Source organism: Pituophis catenifer, unplaced genomic scaffold (genome assembly GCF_029215685.1).
Source record: "Pituophis catenifer annectens isolate HBS135680 unplaced genomic scaffold, rPitCat1.0.hap2 SCAF_1, whole genome shotgun sequence".
NCBI lineage: Eukaryota > Metazoa > Chordata > Lepidosauria > Squamata > Colubridae > Pituophis > Pituophis catenifer.
In genome coordinates this window covers 91,269,699-91,288,033 of record NW_027256881.1, presented here as the reverse complement: position 1 = coordinate 91,288,033, position 18,335 = coordinate 91,269,699, and the positions used below count along the sequence as shown (strand labels likewise).

The 18,335-nt window shown below is 35.4% G+C and overlaps 1 protein-coding gene across 1 annotated transcript in view; it reads left to right on the top strand.

Moving 5' to 3' along the window:
* L3MBTL3 (L3MBTL histone methyl-lysine binding protein 3) overlaps positions 1–18,335 on the top strand; it is a 79,150-nt gene that overhangs the window by 29,319 nt on the left and 31,496 nt on the right. Inside the window, exons 5-12 of the mRNA XM_070952654.1 lie at positions 331–454; positions 1,309–1,393; positions 2,814–2,905; positions 5,628–5,732; positions 6,140–6,275; positions 12,328–12,419; positions 14,543–14,694; positions 17,608–17,684. Of these exons, the coding sequence (XP_070808755.1) occupies positions 331–454; positions 1,309–1,393; positions 2,814–2,905; positions 5,628–5,732; positions 6,140–6,275; positions 12,328–12,419; positions 14,543–14,694; positions 17,608–17,684 (863 nt within the window). The remainder of the gene's footprint in view (positions 1–330; positions 455–1,308; positions 1,394–2,813; positions 2,906–5,627; positions 5,733–6,139; positions 6,276–12,327; positions 12,420–14,542; positions 14,695–17,607; positions 17,685–18,335) is intronic.

Sequence of the window (18,335 nt, the reverse complement as noted above, 5' to 3'; positions counted from 1 at the left end):
TTTTCTGTTTTCTTCTCTGTTAGTAATAGTGTAGTTCAATTTATCACTAATGCAAATAATTATTGCACCGTTGCTTTTACTGTGCTCATTTGAGAAATTTATTTTACTGTCTTACATAATGATCTCTTCAAACTTTCAATGGATGGCAGTCTTTCTATTATTCCACTTGACAGCATTCAAATTTGCTATTTCTTTTCTTTTAAAATGCCCTTTTAAAGTATGCACTTTGAGAAGAAATAGGAAAGGAAAGTTTTGAAAGATGCAAAGTCTTGTTTTGTGAATCATAACTTTTTCCTTGTGATAATTAATGCAATTTAATTCTCCTTCTAGGGAATCAAAGGAGGAAAAAGAAGTGTCAGAATGCAGTGACGAAGACTATTCTAAGGGCATTCAAAAGAGAAAAAGCAAACTGCCATCCAAAGGAGAGGTTATTGAAGAAAAAGATAAAGAAACAGTTAGTATTTTTCAGTTCTAGATTAGACCATTTCTTGTAGTTTTAGTACTGTTCAGTAGTCCCTGCTTGTAAAACTTGTGCATTTTAAGCCTGTTGCCAATCATAATTTGTTCAGTGGTTGATTGAACAAACCATAAATGGAGTGGTACATTTAAATCTAAATTTAACTGATTTGCCCCAGTCTCATGAGATTTCTGGACTATGTGATATTTCAGCAGTCTCAAATAACTCCCCTTCCCCGAATTTTATGAACTTGATTTTTTATTAGAAATCTTATAAGATATAAGAATATTGAAATCTTGTAAAATTCAGCAATATCATGGCATTCCAATTATTTGATTGATAGAGAAACAATCATTTAATTTTGTTATTGACAAATGTTGTGAATGCCCAATTAGATGTTGGGAGTTGGGGTTGGGCTGGTGTTAAAGAAATATATACCATTCTTCTGACTGTTGCATTTATTTTCATGTAGATAGAATGAGAATAGTAAATTATATATCTGGTCTACAGTGTAGTCATTTTCTTAAAGAGTCTTACAGAAAGCCTATTGCTATTCTTCTCTTTTGTATTGAGAGAATAATTAGGAAAGTCCTGTATTGTAGTTCACTGTTAATATTGCAAATCAAAATTGATTCATACATCTTGTTTCAGGTGTACTTAAGTTGTTCATAATACTATCTTCCTAGTTTAATCAAACACCACTCTGCAGGTTGGAACTTCATTCTCCATTGATTTTTACATGAACTGAATTCATATTTAAATATTCAAAATACTGTCAGAACAGGAACTTCTTTGTTTGATAATCATAAATGATAATTATGCCAGTCACAATATTTAATTTTGCAATTTAGGAAGAGAACTCTGAAGGAAGAATACTGAGAGTATCTCAAAGAGCCACACGGAAAAGGAAACGAGAGGTGGCAATTTTAAAACAAAGTAAGTTGATTTATAATACTTTATAATACTTAGCAGAATAAAGTTTTCCTTCAGTTCCTCAAAAAACTTAAAATATGTCTTGAGGTAAATGGATGGATTAAGTGTACAATCATAAGTGAGCAACCATATTATATGAATCTGTGAATTTTACATATTTATACTGTTTGCAAATATATTCTGGTCATTGATTTTTCATAATGCCATAATGAGCATTCCCATTGTATCTTTGGTTGATAAAATTAACGTAGCCCCCACCTTCTGGAACATCATTTCCCCCCCCCCCCCTCGCCCCTGAGGTGAGATTGAACCCAATTCTGTTAGTTTTCCAGCAAGCTCTTAAAACAGGGGAGGGCAACTATGGTAACTTTATGACCTGTGGACTTCAACTCCCCTGATGGCTTAGAAATTCTGGGAGTTGAAGTCCACTGAAGTCCACAAGTTGTAAAAGTTGTCATAGTTGTCCAACCCTGCCTTCCAACCTAGCTTTATCAACTAGCTTAGTGATGCTATGATATAGTGGAGCCTGTTAGATGGTTATATGACAGTTAATGGATTCACTCTGTTTTATGTCATTGCTTTTTTAAATTTGATTTATTTTGTTTTTATTTTAATTTAAATTGATTGTTTTCAATCAGTTTTTATACATTCTTAATTATTAGGTATGCTGCCCAGAGTCACTAAAGTTGGATAGATGGCTATACAAATATTAAATTAATTAATTAAAAGAATATACTATTATATTTAGTCAATGGTATCACTTTATTATAATAACTATGCTGTACATAGCAAAACATTCAGTACTTTGTAAAAGCAAAAATTGAACAGCATCGCCCTTCAAGTGCTTACATTTTATTGTTTTATTAAAAGCTTCAAATATTCTGTCTCTAATGTTTCCCATTCCATAGGAAAGTTTAAAGTAGAAGTATAAATGAAATTAAGATTATTCTCTTTCCTGAACACTGATGGGGATTTCTATTCCACATAGGTGAAATTGTTCAACTATTTTTTGGGAATCTGTAGAAAATTAAGTGTTAAATACTTTAAAAAGTAACAAATCCAAAATATTAACTAAGCAGTAAAATGTTATTACTGTGGAGTCAGTTTCCTAAAAGAGTGAATATGCTTCTTTAAAGAAAATAATAAGATTAGGCAGTTTTAGTTACCTGTAAACTGATCTATAATTTTCACTTTGATGGAAATCATCTACTATTCCTGCTGTCTTAATTAACAGCAAGCTGTTGTTGTGCTGTTCACACAAATACAGATAGTCCTGGATTTACCACCATCCTATACTTGGTGATAAGATGCTTTTCAGGAGTTTGAAAGCAAAACATGGACAGTTACCTGAGTGCAGATAGCAGCTTACACATGTCTTCTGAGAATAGATTTTATTTTCTAATCGTTTGATTTCTAATTTCAGCTTTAATGTCAAAGGGAAAGAAAGCATGGAGTTGGTCTTCATATTTGGAAGAAGAAAAGGCTACAGCAGCACCTCCTAAGATTTTTAAAGAGGTAAGCTCTCCTGTAAAATCCTAATTAATTGGTTTGAGGAATATATACTTTGCTAGATAATTGTCTTAAATAAAGGTGAATTTAAAATTTTGACATGGCTGATAAGGTTATGTTAGTTCCCTTACTTACGAAAGGCAGTTCACAGATGTTACTATGTTTATATGTAATAACTGATGTAGAGGAGATCATCCCAGGTGTTGTTTTGTTATAGGTAACCCGCATATAAGTGGGCAGGTTTTCATAGTGACACCATAGTTCTGGAGTTCTAGTTGTATTGTATTTAACTCTTCTAAACATTTTGTAACAGCAGCTGAAAACCTGTTTTTTTCCCAGCAGGCTTTAAATGTTGATGTTGATTTAGCTAAGCAAGCTGTTGTCTCCGTTTAAAACTATTATGCATAACGTTTGAATTGTTATTTCATACTTCCTTATATTTTTGTACTGATCGATGTATTTAAAATTATTTCTGTATGCAACTAAATGCCCAATTCCAAAACATTGCAATAAGAATTCATTGGTGTTATTACTGCTGGCAGCCTGAAGTTAGAAGCTAGGTGTATGCATTTGTGCTTGGTTTTGGTTTGTACACTGGTGAAGATAAGTTTTTAACCTGTTTTCCCTACCCCAAATTCTGAGATAGGTTAGCTATGTCCATTTGGAATACAATGTTCCTTTTTAAATAGGTTTTTTTTGGTTCACCCATTATGTTTATTCTCTTTTGCTTTATTTTAGCAATTGTGTGGGGTTTTTTAAACGCATGCAGCTTAGAGTCAGTAATGAGTTGGAGGAGGGGCTTATATATCTAAATTATGTATATAAAAAAAATTGGAGCGCATAGTGTGAACAATCCTGAATAGAAAAGAAACATTTCAATAGTTGTAATAGTTAGATAATAGTTAATGACTTTTTAAATGGACATTATGTAGAATATTTTTGTATAGACTAAAATAAAGATTGTGTCAGAGAATCAATAAACATAAATCTCATAATTTTATAGTCAGTTAAAGAATTCTCGATTATATCATTTTGGCATTCAAAAACAATACTCTTTATATGCAACATTTCTCTGCCTCTTTTTTTTCATACTGTATCCATTCCCAGTATTCTTCTAATGCATATATAGATGCTGTTATTATTATACATACAATTTTGGTTCTGTGAAAATAGTAATTTATTATGGAGCAAATTTAGTAAGAATTACAAGAAGGACTGTACAACCATAGCAATAGCAATACTTTAAGTTGAATGCATGTGGATCCTGTGTATTTTGACAGGATCAATGGTTACAGCCTTGATAACCAGAAACCTTTGGTGAGAAGCTTCAATTGAGGTAGTTGTACATCAATAATTTGATGGAAGTAATCCTAATTAACCACAGTTAATGCCATTAAAATAGACAAAAAGGAGTGGTGAGACTTGGGCTCCTAGGAAAAGATTAACAGAAAGTTGTATATAATCTTGTGGGCACCTCCCCTGCCCCCACCCACAGACACACATAGACACACATTGCTTCTTAATTGTGATTTCTTTTGCCTGGACCATTGACTTGTTTTGCTGTATGTCAGTCAGTTTCAAAGAGCGAAACAATAACGCCTGTCGGAAATTTGCAAGTCCATTCATTCTTACACTCATTTTAGTACAAGCAGTAATGCAAAATTCTGCTTGTAAAATTATTCTTTAAAGTAAATTGATTTTTGCATGGTTATATCTTCATTCGATAACTAGAAAAATCATTGTGGAAGAAGCAGCTACTTTTCACAATTTATTTCAGCATTTATTTAACTTCATATAAGAAATTTGTCAAAATCTTAGTATTAAAATTAGCTTTAGCACTGTGGTAGAAAAACTTTGGCAATAAATACCAATCACTGGAGAGGATCCAAAGAGTCATTTATTTTTCAAAGCTAGCAGGTTACTACTGGCAGTCATTAGGGTTTTTTTTTACCCAGATGAACCAAGAATAAGAACTACTAGGTTACATAAGTCTTAAAGAGAATGTTGATCATAGACAATTTGACAATGTGTATACATTAATAGGAGGTGCCAGTAGAATTATTTTACAATGGTTAAAGAAAACGATAACAGAAAGGAAGACATGAGTATCTTTCATTGTATGAAAACATAGAGATGCATTTTTTGAAAGGCAGCTTACTTATATATATGGCTTATACGAAATCTTTTAATTATTATTCCGGCAAGCAATTCCTGGGCTTTGCTGCAGAGAGAGATAAGGAAACACAGCTCTACTCAGCCTTGTATTTACTATCTCTGCTTAAGGCACAAACTTTAAAATCAATTAGAAACTAAAAGGCATAACTGACACAGTAAAGAAAACCCCATTCTTAAAGGTCATGCAGACATATATGCAATATTGTATTGCATAATGAAGCATATGATGACATAATTACTTAACCTAAGTTCAAAATACAACTCGCACAGCAGGAATGTAATAGATGAGAGAGGCAGAGCCATTAATCCGGAAATATATTAACATATTTATTACTTAGGGAATGCATAATGTACTTTATCCTGAAGATTTTGATCTAGTCCGTATAGTTGCTTTTTAAAAAAAAAAAAAAAATGGAGGTGGGGAAAAAAGTTTCATTAGCTGGTATCAGTGTGGAAGATCTGGATTTTCTTCTTAACGGAGAAAAATAAGATATCTATCTTGGCGTATTTTAGAAATACTTATGTTAAATAAAACTTGACATTTTACTTCTAGTACCAGTCCTTCCCATACAACAAAAATGGATTCAAAGTTGGAATGAAACTAGAAGGAGTGGATCCTGAGCATCAGTCAATGTACTGTGTGCTTACAATAGCAGAGGTGAGTGCCAGAATGATAAAACAAGAAACTTGATTTTAGCAATATTATCTATACATTTATCTGTATTAAAAACAAGTTATAGCAGGCAGTGAGAAAATAACACCATCCCATCATTTAGAGCCAGGTAACAGAATTATAAGCTATAAATAAGAATGTAAGAAGAGCTTTGTTGTAAAGTCATACTTTCTGGCATTTCTGTAAAGCCTTTTAATTATTCTAAGTTTCTAAATTTATCTAAATTCGTAACCAGTACAACTTTTATTAAACGTTGTATGATTCAACTTCTGAATGATTATGCAATCTAAAGTTTGTTTGAGAATTGTTCCCCTATTCAATAATTGACTCTTAAGGCCCATGAGGAGATGCACTTCTACTCATATGTATATTTTTATATACTCTGATTTTAGATTTGTGGCTATAGAATTAGACTTCATTTTGATGAATACCCAGATTGTTATGATTTTTGGCTGAATGCTGATTCTTCAGATATTCACCCTGTTGGGTGGTGTGAGAAAACTGGGCATAAACTTCATCCACCAAAAGGTACTATGTTATACATAAACAATTTATGACCTTTTTTTTTAATTGTGTTAAGGCAGCATAGGTAAACTTTTATAGTGAGAGACTTAGGAATCTATAAGTAAAATTGTATACTGGCTAGAGTAAAAAAAAGTGGTACATATTTTCTTTTCATGTTTTCTTACATTATAAAATACAAGTGAATTCTGAAAAATTTAAATTCCAGGATCTAAAAATGTCGACTGTATATTTTTTATGTTCAAAGACAGAAATTATCCTTTGACCAATGCTTTAATGATTGAACAGCTAACAAATAAAATTACACAGTACTCTCAAAAAAAAGCTTCATGATGAAGTTTTAATAACTACATCAGTTTAACATTAGGATGCTTGATGAGGATATCAGTAGTTCCAAAAAGGTATAAACTTAAATATTTTTCTCTTTCTTAGAAGGAAGAAGAAAAAAGAAATAATACATAGTTGAAAGCATTGCATCTTCATTATTGTCAATGTGCATCAGATTCTGGTTTGTGCCTACCCTGAATCTGTAGCAGATGAGATTTTGGAGAAAGGCTTCTCCTGCTGCACATGCTCACAGACAAAATTCTGGTATCAACTTCTCAGAACATTCAAAAGTTACCAAAAAGAGTCTTTGTCCACTGATGCTTAGGCAATCCATAGATGGGATAAGAAGACCGAAAAGCTAAAAGATACCAGGACACAAAAGAATTACTGTTCAGAAAAATAAATGGGTTGAAATCATCTTTATCAATGTCTTCTGCTGTTCTTGGGCCCATAGTGCCCCAGTTAATTAGATCAGTGTATCCTTTTTCTTACAATACTGCTGTCTACTCTTATGTAAGCTTTCTGATTCCAAAGGTCTCGAACCAACCTCAGAGGGTAGCATAAGGGACCTCTCTGTGTTACATGGAGTGGAATTTTTCTGATCAGTTGATGAGATTCAGGGGAACGTTGATGACATTTATCTCTTTTCTCTTCTCTGAGTCCATCCATATTCCATCATAAATACATGAACACTGATCAAAATAAAATCTGGTTATATTACCAGGTTAATGATTATTTTCCTTACAAATATTTATGTGCTTCCCAGCCAGCAGAACAATTAGCAGAAAAGTATTTGAAGTCAAATCAATCTCCTTCAAAGGAAAGGGAAAAAGACTTTTATTTTCGGTATTACTTTGTGTTGAGAAATATGGAGGAATATGATCTGTTTTGGATCTTCAAAATATTTGTTCACTTCAAAAGTGAACAATTGCATCCAGTTCAGATCAAACCTTTATAATCAATGCACAACATGTGTACAATGAGATAAAATGAGCCTCCCTTGGTGCAGCCCTCCCGTAACATGGAATACATCTTAATAACTCAATAAGTAAAAGAAAAAGAAATCCCTAAATTCAAATAAGTAATAACTAGCACACATTCCCATATACACATATGTATATAACATTATATTATATTACACTGGTATGAACATGTTGAACGTTGCGCTGGCCCTACAAATCTATCATATTAAACCTAATTGTGCTGTTATGTTGTGTTCAGAAGTCTGATGGCCCATGGATAAAAGCTATTTTTCAGCCTATTCATTCAGCTGGCTATGCTCCTATATCTCCTGGCCAATGGTAGGAGAGTAAAGAAGTGCTGACCAGGATGTGAATCCTCCCTGAGGATTTTCCTCACTCTGCTAAGGCAATTTCGTCCAATGAGGTCAGGGGGCAGCCCATGATTTTTTGTGCTGTGCTCATCACCCTCTGTAATGCTTTTCTGTCTGCGGATGTCAAGCCAGCATACCATACCGTAGCACAATATGTGAGAATGCTTGCTATTGTAGACCGATAAAAGGAAGTCAGTTGTTGTTCCACCTGATTTTTTTGCAAGACCCTAAAGAAATGGAGTCTCTGTTGAGTCTTCCTGACCATCTGGAACATGTTATTTTTCCAGGTAAGATCTTGGCTAAGGTGGACTCCCAGGAATTTGAAAGAGGAGACCCTTTCCACACAGCCCCCTCTTTATGTAGAGTGGTTGTAGGACAGGTTCCTCTCTTTGCTTCCAGAAGTCTAGCACCATCTCTTTTGTCTTGCTGGTGTTTAGATGCAAGTTGTTTTCTGAGCACCATGTGGATAACTTCTGGATTTCTTCTCTGTATGCTAATTTGTTTCCTCCTGTAATAAGACCCAGTGCGGTGGTATCATCTACAAACTTTATTACCACATTAGATGGATCAGAAGATATGCAGTCGTATGTGTACAACTAGTACAGGTAGGGAATGAGCACACAGCCCTGAGGAGAGCCAGTGTTGAGCTTCAGGGAGGAGGATGTAAAAGACCCAGCCCTCACTGTTTGTGACCGGTCCATCAGAAAGTCTTTAATCCAATCACAGGTGAGAGAGGGGAAATTCAAGTCAGTCAACTTTTCAAAGAGAATGCCTGGCAAAATGGTGTTAAAAGCCAAGCTGTAGTCTATGAAAAGCATTCTGACGTAGTTCCCAGTTTTCTCTAGATGACTCACTACAGAATGTAGGGGAGTAGCAATGGCATCACCTATTGACCTATTTCCTCTGTAGGCAAATTGATATTGGTCAAAGTTTGATGGAAGGCAAGACCTGAGGTGTTGAAGAACCAGTCTCTCAAAGCATTTCATCACTACAGACGTTAGTGCAATGGGTCTGTAATCCTTCAGGCTGTTTATTGCTGTTTTCTTCAGGACTGGAATGATAGTGGCTGCTTTCAGACATGATGGAACACTGGCATTTTGCAGGGACATGTTAAAAATCCTTGTTAGGACCTCTGATAGTTGGTCAGCACAGGTTTTTAGCACTATCCCCAGCACCCCATCTGGACCTGCAGCTTTATTGGAATTCACGGTCTTCAATACAGCTCTCACTTGGTGTTCATGTAGGGTGAGTGGCTGGGAGTTGGAGAGCCGGCAGGCTGGGGCTACAGGGATAGGTCTCTTGACCTCATAGCGGGAGAAGAAGGTGTTCAGCTCCTCTACCAACGAGGCATCGGAGTTGACTGTCTTCATCGCATTGCCCTTATAGTTGGTTAGGTGCTGCAGTCCCTGCCACACCTGCCTCAAGTTGTTGTCTGCTAGATGGTTTTTCACCTTTCGTTTATATTTTTGTTTAGCTACCTTGATGCCTCTCTGTAGATTTGCCCTGGCCTCGTTGTATTTATCTCTGTCACCTGCCTTAAAGATGGCATTCTGGGCTCAGAAGTATCTGTACCTCTGCTGACATCCAGGGTTTACAATTCCCGTAGAGTCTGATGCGCTTGTTCACTGTTAGATTATCTGGGCACATTTTGATATATGAGAGTACAATGTCAGTGTATTCATGCAATTCTAGGTGTTAAAATATGCTCCACTCAGTGGTTTCAAAGCAATCCTGTAACTGACTGAGTTCACCCTCTGGCCAGATTTTAACAGTTTTCATGACTGGCTGTGTTCTTTTCCTAAGAGGGACATACTTTGGGCATAACAGCAGAGAGAGATGATCGGACATGCCCAGGGAGGGGAATTGCTCTGTATGCCTGTTTTAAGTTTGAGTACATAGGGTCTAAAGTGATCTTCCCTCTGGTTGGGCACTGCACATACTGCGCAAACTTAGGAAGAACAGTCTTTAGACAAGCTTGGTTAAAGCTTGGTTCAGAAATTCCAAATAATGGTTCTACAGAATATCTTGGCATTATTCCATTAATAGGAGTATTTTGTTTCCATAGATTTCAAAGATGTGATGTTCAACCTCACTCAGGGATTCACCTTCATTTCCCTCCCAAATAGTCAGCACAGATTGGTCAGTGAACTGTACCATTGTAATATTTTGGCCACAGAATTGCCAAGAGTCATCTCTATATTAGCTGCCCAATTTTTTTCACTATTCTGAACATCTTCTAAGCTTTTGAATCCAATTCTTTGCAATCAGATCTTACAGGTTGAGTTGAAGAGTATCATTATGGTGTGTTCAACATCAACAAGCAAAGGAATACTGCTGTGCTTTGTAATTTGAGAATTACCTAACATTTTTTTTCCTTTTCTGATTCATGTTGTGATGGATCTTCTAAACTGTGATCATAAAAGACTCATTTAATGAATGCTTTATCATGGAATGACTCTCTTCAATTTTTAGCACCCAATTCTAGCATTGTTAGCAATTCTATTTTCTTGTGCCACTGCAAGAGACATTTTCTGAGGTGTATTTCTAATATTGATATAATCCCCTGTTCCTGCTTGGTATTGCTTTCATTTTAACAGACAAATATTTGTGTGTATCTGTATACATACAAATTCTGTATAAATAACACACAGGGGTTTTTTTTGGTGGCACTCTTCTCTTTGTATAGATCCTATGTTTTATTTCAAGAAGGTAGGCCTGCCTTGTGACCTCATCTTGCTCCCTAAAGTAGCATCTGACTTTTGCCTCAGTGAAACTATTCTCTTTCTCTCTTATTCTATATTGAAGTTGGAATTGAATTGTTCTTTTCACTTCTGTTTGTCACGTCTTGGCTTTTTGTGTACTCACAGTAACTTCCCATACAACATTGTAGTTATTTTTTTTACTCTGGAAAAAAGAAAGATTTCTACTTCCTCTTAGCAATTTGATCACTGGATTAGGGACACCAGTGATTAACTGGCAACCCTCTTGCTTGTTAATGTTTATGGAGTCACTATTATCCATCCTGGTTGGAGAGTGAGGCATTGGCCCCAGTTCCAAGTAAGGTTTGCTGTACAGTTGCTTATCTGTAACTGCCATCCCTAAAAAATACTCTGCATTCACAGCATGCTTGAACCATCCTTTCTGCAGGTGCTTACATTCATGGATATTCCTAAACCCAGTATTGGATGGGAACACAGATGTCTCTGTGCAGATTTCCACCAACATTTTTATAGCTGTAGAAGGTTCTAGAGAAGGCTGCAGCATAGGCATAACACCCATAGAATTCATTTAAAAAACCACAGTCAGGGGTAAGCAATTGGTTCTTTGTACATCACTTCCATTGGAGATGTTATGGGGCAAAATTTAGTTTTTTCAAGTAATATCCAAAAAAAGTTTGGATTTAATTGAGGGAAATAAGTGTATAAGATGCAATGTCATCTTTAGTAAAAGGGCATCTTCAACTTTGAATACATTTGGTCCACGCTTCCATTCTGGTAGAAGATACTTCTTTATTTATCTCGATGCAAAACATGTTTCTCTGGGACAGACCACAAAATCAAAACAAGAAAAATAGAGGGGCATTTGGTAACAGCCAAAGCTTTTGATCTTTAAAAATGGTTTAAATACCATAGGTTTCTTTACATGTAATGTTTAAGCCATGCTTTGTTACAATGTTCAACTTTGCACTAATTAAGTTTTCTTGGCACACTGTTTTTCATTTATTTATTTTTTTGCCTTTGTAGACATAGTTACAATGAAATCATCAACTATAGTTCATATTGTACGTTTATACCAGGGGTGGGTTCTACTTACCTTTACTACTGGTTCGCAACAGGGCTGCGTGTGTGTGCTTGCTTTGTTCACACGTGCTCGCGCTCTTCTGCGCATGTGCAGAAGCGTTTTGATGACATCGGCGTCGGTGGGCGGAGCCTCCCGCCGGTTTTACTACCAGTTCTACAGAACCGGTGTGAACCGGGGGCAACCCACTACTGGTTTATACCAGGATTATAAACTTTTGCTATTTTCACTTCACAAAATGATAAAATGCTGGACTTGTTAGTTACAAGAACTAGACAGACTTTCAGTGCGCATCATCTGCAAATACTGCATTTGTACCTTACCTCTGTTAGAAAAGATATATGTGTGATTTCTGAAGACAAGCTGGTGCTTTTGGAGTTTTCAGGAGAAAAGATATTACTGACTGGTCTTGTTTTAAATTATATGGTACCTATAATTATATTCTCAAGGGGCTTTTAAAAGTTAAATGTTTTCAGTTTGTCCTTGAAATGGACAGTTTGGCAGACACTGAATGGTGATACTGACAGAAACAGCTGCAATTAAAGTAAGTGCACCTCAAACTAAAAGAATATTTGTTTTATTCTTCTTTATGGTTTCCAGGATATAAAGAAGATGAATTTAATTGGCCTGCATATCTGAAGAAATGTAAGGCTCAAGCTGCTCCTAAATCCTTGTTTGAAAACCAAAACACAGTAAGTTTTTTCCTTATATTTATCTGTGTTCACATTAGCATTTTGATGTGCCCAATCTAGTTGAAAATGTAATGGATTTTATCAATGTAAAAAATCAACTTCTTACAGTAAATTTATATAATAAATCTGTACATGTACATTACCTATGTATTTACTTATCTTCAGGAGGTATTTTTTAAAAAAAATTTCTACATCTTTTTTCTGTGCCACTTGATATTAATTCAATTACTTGAAAGTGTGTTTTAAAAGCTTTAAATTTTTATTTAAAACATTTTTAAAAAGCATTAGAATAGTATTTTCCTATATGGGTAGAGGAAGGCAGCCATTAAATTCTGCTTTGCATGCCTTTTGTACTATAAATGTAAATGTTATTAACGTTTTAAAAAGAATATGAAATCTAAGAAGAACTATTACAAAGTAAAGGAAAAAAAGAAAAAAAGAGAAAAGTCCAGAATTTGCCCGTTTGATGTAAGGTTCCAACTTAGAAAACAGAGACTGCGAGTTCTAGTCCTGCCTTAGGTATGAAAGTGGCTAGGTGGATAAATTTAATAATTATTAAAATAATAATTGATATTTATATCAAGCCTGAGTAAGAATTAATGTGACCTTGTAAGATTTACATGAGGTTTTTCAAACATCCTTTTTTGACTGGCTGACACCCACTGTCCCCTCTTTCAATATCCAAGTAAATTAAATATAAAAGAAGATGATGTAGGGGATTACAAAATGGATGAGACTGAAATAAAAGAAGTCTGAATTCATTTTTTTCAAAATAATCCAACTATTTGATTTAGGAAATAAGAGTTTATCTTATCCCCAAGACAATGTGATATAAATTATAAGATACAGACATCTTTAAGACATGGTCACCCACAGTGGTGGGATTCAAATAATTTAACAACTAGTTCTCTCTGCCCTAATGACCAGCTGGATGGGCGTAGCCATAGTGGGCATGGCCAAGGGGTATGACAGGCAGCACTCGGCCTCCTGCACTCCCCTGAGAGCAAAAACAGGGTGTGAGGGAGGGGGCGCAGCGCCCCCCCTCGCACCCCGTTTTGGGCCTAGTAGGCCTCTCTGTAGACTCCTGGGAGCAAAAACGGGCGCCCTGTTTGGGGCCTAGTAGGTCTCCCTGCAGCCTCCTGGGAGCAAAAGCGGGCCACAGGAGGGTGCTGCACTGCGGCGCGCCCTATTTTGGGCCTAGTAGACCTCCCTGCACTTACCTGCAAGCCAAAATGGAGCATGTGAGGACTCCTGGAAGGGGTGGGGCCAGCCAGCAATTTAACTACCGATTCGCCTGAACCGGCTGAATCCCACCACTGGTCACACACCTCATTGACTTCACTTAAGTCCTAATTTGTCTGAGTGATTACATATTCACTGTCAGGTGCAAGAAGCCAGGAACAGGAATAGAGTTCAAAGCACAAAACATTTATTTCATTCTACCTGTACACAAGAATCTGATCTACTAACAATCAAGCCAATTTGGCTCTAGATAAAGATCAGCAGAATTCACAGGAGTCTGGATTTAGCTCCCCTGTGGGAATGTAATGACTGTATGTTTCATTTCATAACAAACTAGGAAAGACAATTTTATTTTGAAAAGTCTATGAAAGGTTACACAGTTTTAAAAGTATACCATGTAGAAAGATAGGCAGTCAATAAAATAAAATAATAAAATAAAATAGATAATTTAGAACTTTTTTTTTTTTAAAAAATTCAAGATTATGTAAAGTCAGAAGAAATTGAAGATGTAGAACAGAGTTCCCCAACCTTTCCAGTTTTGTGGACTGATGGTGGGGGGGAGGGGAGAAGAGGGGATGGTTATACACCAGTGGCCGGCAAGTATACACAAATGGAGCACTCACTCGCGCAGATGGGGATGAGTACACTTCCGTGGCCCGATTCCGAATGGCTCATGGCCCAGGAGTGGGCCACGGTCCAGGGATTGGGGATCCCTGATGTAGATTCTTTTTTAAAAAATTAATTTGCAGTGTTATGTTTGATGTTTGTCTTTTTATTGATCTGCAGCTTTCTGTCTTATGTTTGCTTTGTGCTGTCTTGCTTTATGTGGTTCAATAGCCAACCTTCTACTCAACATTATTTTTGAACCTCTCTTTGGTTAGACTGTGATCCCATCAGGATTTCGAGTAGGGATGAAGCTTGAAGCAGTAGACAAAAAGAATCCTGCTTTCATATGTGTTGCTACAGTAACTGACATGGTGGACAACCGTTTCCTGGTTCATTTTGACAACTGGGATGAAAGCTACGACTACTGGTACAAGTGTTTTGATGATAGAATTTTAGAAATGCTATCATTTCTCTCTCCACCCCCCCCCCCCTTTATATTGTTTTATTTTGTCATTTTTCTATTTAACTAGGATGGTTAGTTTTTTTTTAAATCACTTCTCTTCTAGAATAATTTTATATGTTACAGATCCCCTTAAAGAGATGTAGGTGTTGGTAGCAGTGTAAATAATAAAGGCCTAATAAATGTGAAAGTCGGAAAGAAAATAATCTGAAAGTTGGAAAAAAATACAGGCTAGAATACAAGAAAATATACTTGAAGTCATAGGAAAGTTTTTGAAAACTTTTATGTGGTCCTCCTAGGGTTAAGAAGTGGATGTGGAAAGGCAGAAACACACAAATAATGAAGCTGCTAACCTTTTGCAGTCTGCTGATGAAGCCTGGTACATTGTTAAGCGAAAAGGGTTGAGAGACACAGGGCACTTTTTGAACCTGATGAGTAGACAGTCTGTAGAGATTCTCAGTCATCCAGGTCATGGTTGATGGGTAGACAACAATTGAGAGTTGTTTCTGCCTCAGTTCAGATGGTTTCCTTCTTTACTTCCATCTCCTGCATACACCATCCAGTAAGAATTTTAGGAAGGGCCTTTTCAAGACACAAGGAACTGCTAGGAACCCCAACCACATTACAGGTAGTCCTCAACTTACAACAGTTCATTTAGTTACAGCATCACTGACAAAAATGACTTATAATATTTTTTTACACTTACGACCGTTGTAGCATCCCCATGGTCACGATGCTTGACAACTGACTCACATTTATGACAGTTGCAGTGTCTAGGAGTCATGCAATCCCCTTTTGCAACCTTCTGACAAGCAAAGTCAGTGTGGGAAACCAGATTCAATTAACAACCATGTCTTTAATTTAACTACTGCAGTGATTCACTTAAGAAATTTGGCAAGATAAGCCGTAAAATGAGGCAAAACTCACTTAACAAATTTCTTACTTAACAACACAATTTTTTGGCTCAGTTGTAGTCATAAGTTGAGGACTAATCTGTATGTACAGTGATTGCAATGGTAGATTTGAATTGGATTTGCCAAGGGGATTGCTTTCCCATTGATTCACTCCATGGAATGGCTTTAATTTATAAAAGAGGCACCTGGTAACTCATGGGTTGGCAGAGTCTCAGAAGTCCTTAATATGACATTGTGACAGCTGGAGAACTTTTGAGATGCTTCCAAGGCAAAGCTTTGAAAGGGCAAAGTCTATGACTCCCTGGAAAACTATATTATAATTCAAAAAATACAAACAACCAGCCTATAATTTAAAGATTAATCCCAGCACCCTTCATAAAATGAGGACAGAAATTGCAAGAGCCAATTAAAATCTAAGGTAAATAGGGTCACACTTATTTCTTTAACAGAACCCCATTATGGCAGTAAAACTGATAAGCTGGCTCTTTAAAAGCTGCGATGGCACCATGAAATGAACTCCACAGAAAATATTCATCTTGTGCTATTAATGCTTAAATTTCTCTTTGTGAATAGCCTTCCTATCCTCTTCTTCACATTCTTCTCCCTATCTACAAGTACTTTTTCTTCTGGAAAGCAGCTGCAGATACCTTCAGATTTTAGGAAGAGGTAAAAGAAAGGTCATTTAACCTTTCTCGGCAGTATATCCACTCAAATTCCTTTTATTTTGCCACAATTCACTCTCTCAGACTGAGGAAAAAACCTTTGTTTTGGGGTGATTTGGATGCAAAAAAAAATAATAACTGGTCATAATTTGCAATTAATATATGAGTTTAATTCAATATTGCATTTAACTACATTCCTGGTTGTGAATATATAGAATTCCAAAATCAAGAGTCATTTGTCCTGTTCCAATTTACTCTGTTTCTTTTCTGGCTGCAAGTGAAATGAGCTTTCCTAGTTGGTGCAGCCTACAGAACATTCAACAAATACGCATTTTACTTCTAAGGCAATATCTCCCATAAGTCAAAGAGAGGCAAAAAGAAAAAGGAAAACCTTTGTCAAGGTGTTTTTTTGTTTTTTGTTTACCTTTGGGAGATAAAAATGGACTGCTAACAAAACGGCTTCCTTTAACACAAAACATGTATGGCTTGTAAAGTTTCTCCTCTGAACACAAGATGGGGCTATAAGATGATCTGTATATTTTAAGATGGGTATCCTTTAAATATAAACCAACAAAAATATTTAGTTGATAATATTTATGAACTATCCTAATTTAAAAAATGAACAATAGCATGGGTAAGAGAAAAACACAGGCAGAAATTGCATTGTTTTTGTTTACTAATGCTGTAATAACTTTTTTAAAAAAGCAAACTATTAAAACTAGTATTTTGTATATAGTTTACTATTTTATTGTATTTATTTCTACATTTCATTATCTTCCTAACTTGTACTTACCTATGACACAGCTTTTTATAGAACAAAGACATGTAATATAATGCAATTTTAATATTCATTTTTCACTTCTCTGTATACTTAAGTGTACTAGTGTACTAGTGTCTAAAAAGATGTTTATGAAATATAATAAATACAATAACAAAATTCAGTAACAGTAAAATAAATTAGTTTCAAGTAATAAAAATATTCAGCTGCATCCAATGATGTGTGAAGCATCCATACAGGGCATTCTTTCTGGATTAGAAACTTTAGAAGTATAATATTGTTTGTTAGATTGCCTTAAATCAAATGTTTTTATTTTTCAAGCTTTCCTAAATATGTGTACACACTCTCTCTCTCTGAAAAAGCATTCCAATATCATAATTAATTCATTCAGTGTCCCCATTTAACAAGCAATCCAGATGTTCATGTGTGCCCCACTGGCCTTGAACTATAATAGGAAAAAAATCTTAATTGCAATTAAGATATTTATAGGAAAGGTGCACAATTAATACAATATTTTTTCCTGCAGGTGTGAAGCAGCTAGTCCACATATTCATCCAGTTGGATGGTGCAAAGAACATAGAAAAACACTTGTAATTCCTCCAGGTCTGTATAATACATAACTACATATTTATTTCACTTATTTAACATTTTTAATGAGAAATTATTAGAGTGCCAAAATTTAAAAATATCTCAATTTAAGAGTGAGCTATATTATGATTGGACAAGCTAGTTTCACATGCATTTTGGATAATGGTTCAGTAAAAAGGAAAAGATTTTAATTCCATGCAGAACTTACATGAATGAGAAGTTCATATGAGCAAATGATATATGAAAAAAGTGAAAAAGTTACCAGGAAAGCACTAATAATTAGAAATAAACCGTATAAATTACAAATAACATTTTGTAGTTGTAAAATTAGAATGCAAATCCACTTATTGAACAACCTTTACATAAGCTATAAATATTTAACCTGTAAGTGAATTAATTGTAGTTTCTCAGGAACAAACTCTGTAATTTAGCCCACACATATCAATGGTGTAATTCATTGCCATAGTATGAGTCACTTGGAAAGGTGATACATTGAAAATTGTTACCTATTAACAGGACACGTTTTATCAACACAGGAAACTTGAAATAGGCCTACTAGCATTAACAACTTTTCTCCCATTATAGCATTTAATATAAAACTTATATTAACGTTTATATACAGTCTTCACAGAAATTTTGTTTAGTTGAGCTTTGCTAAGAAATGGC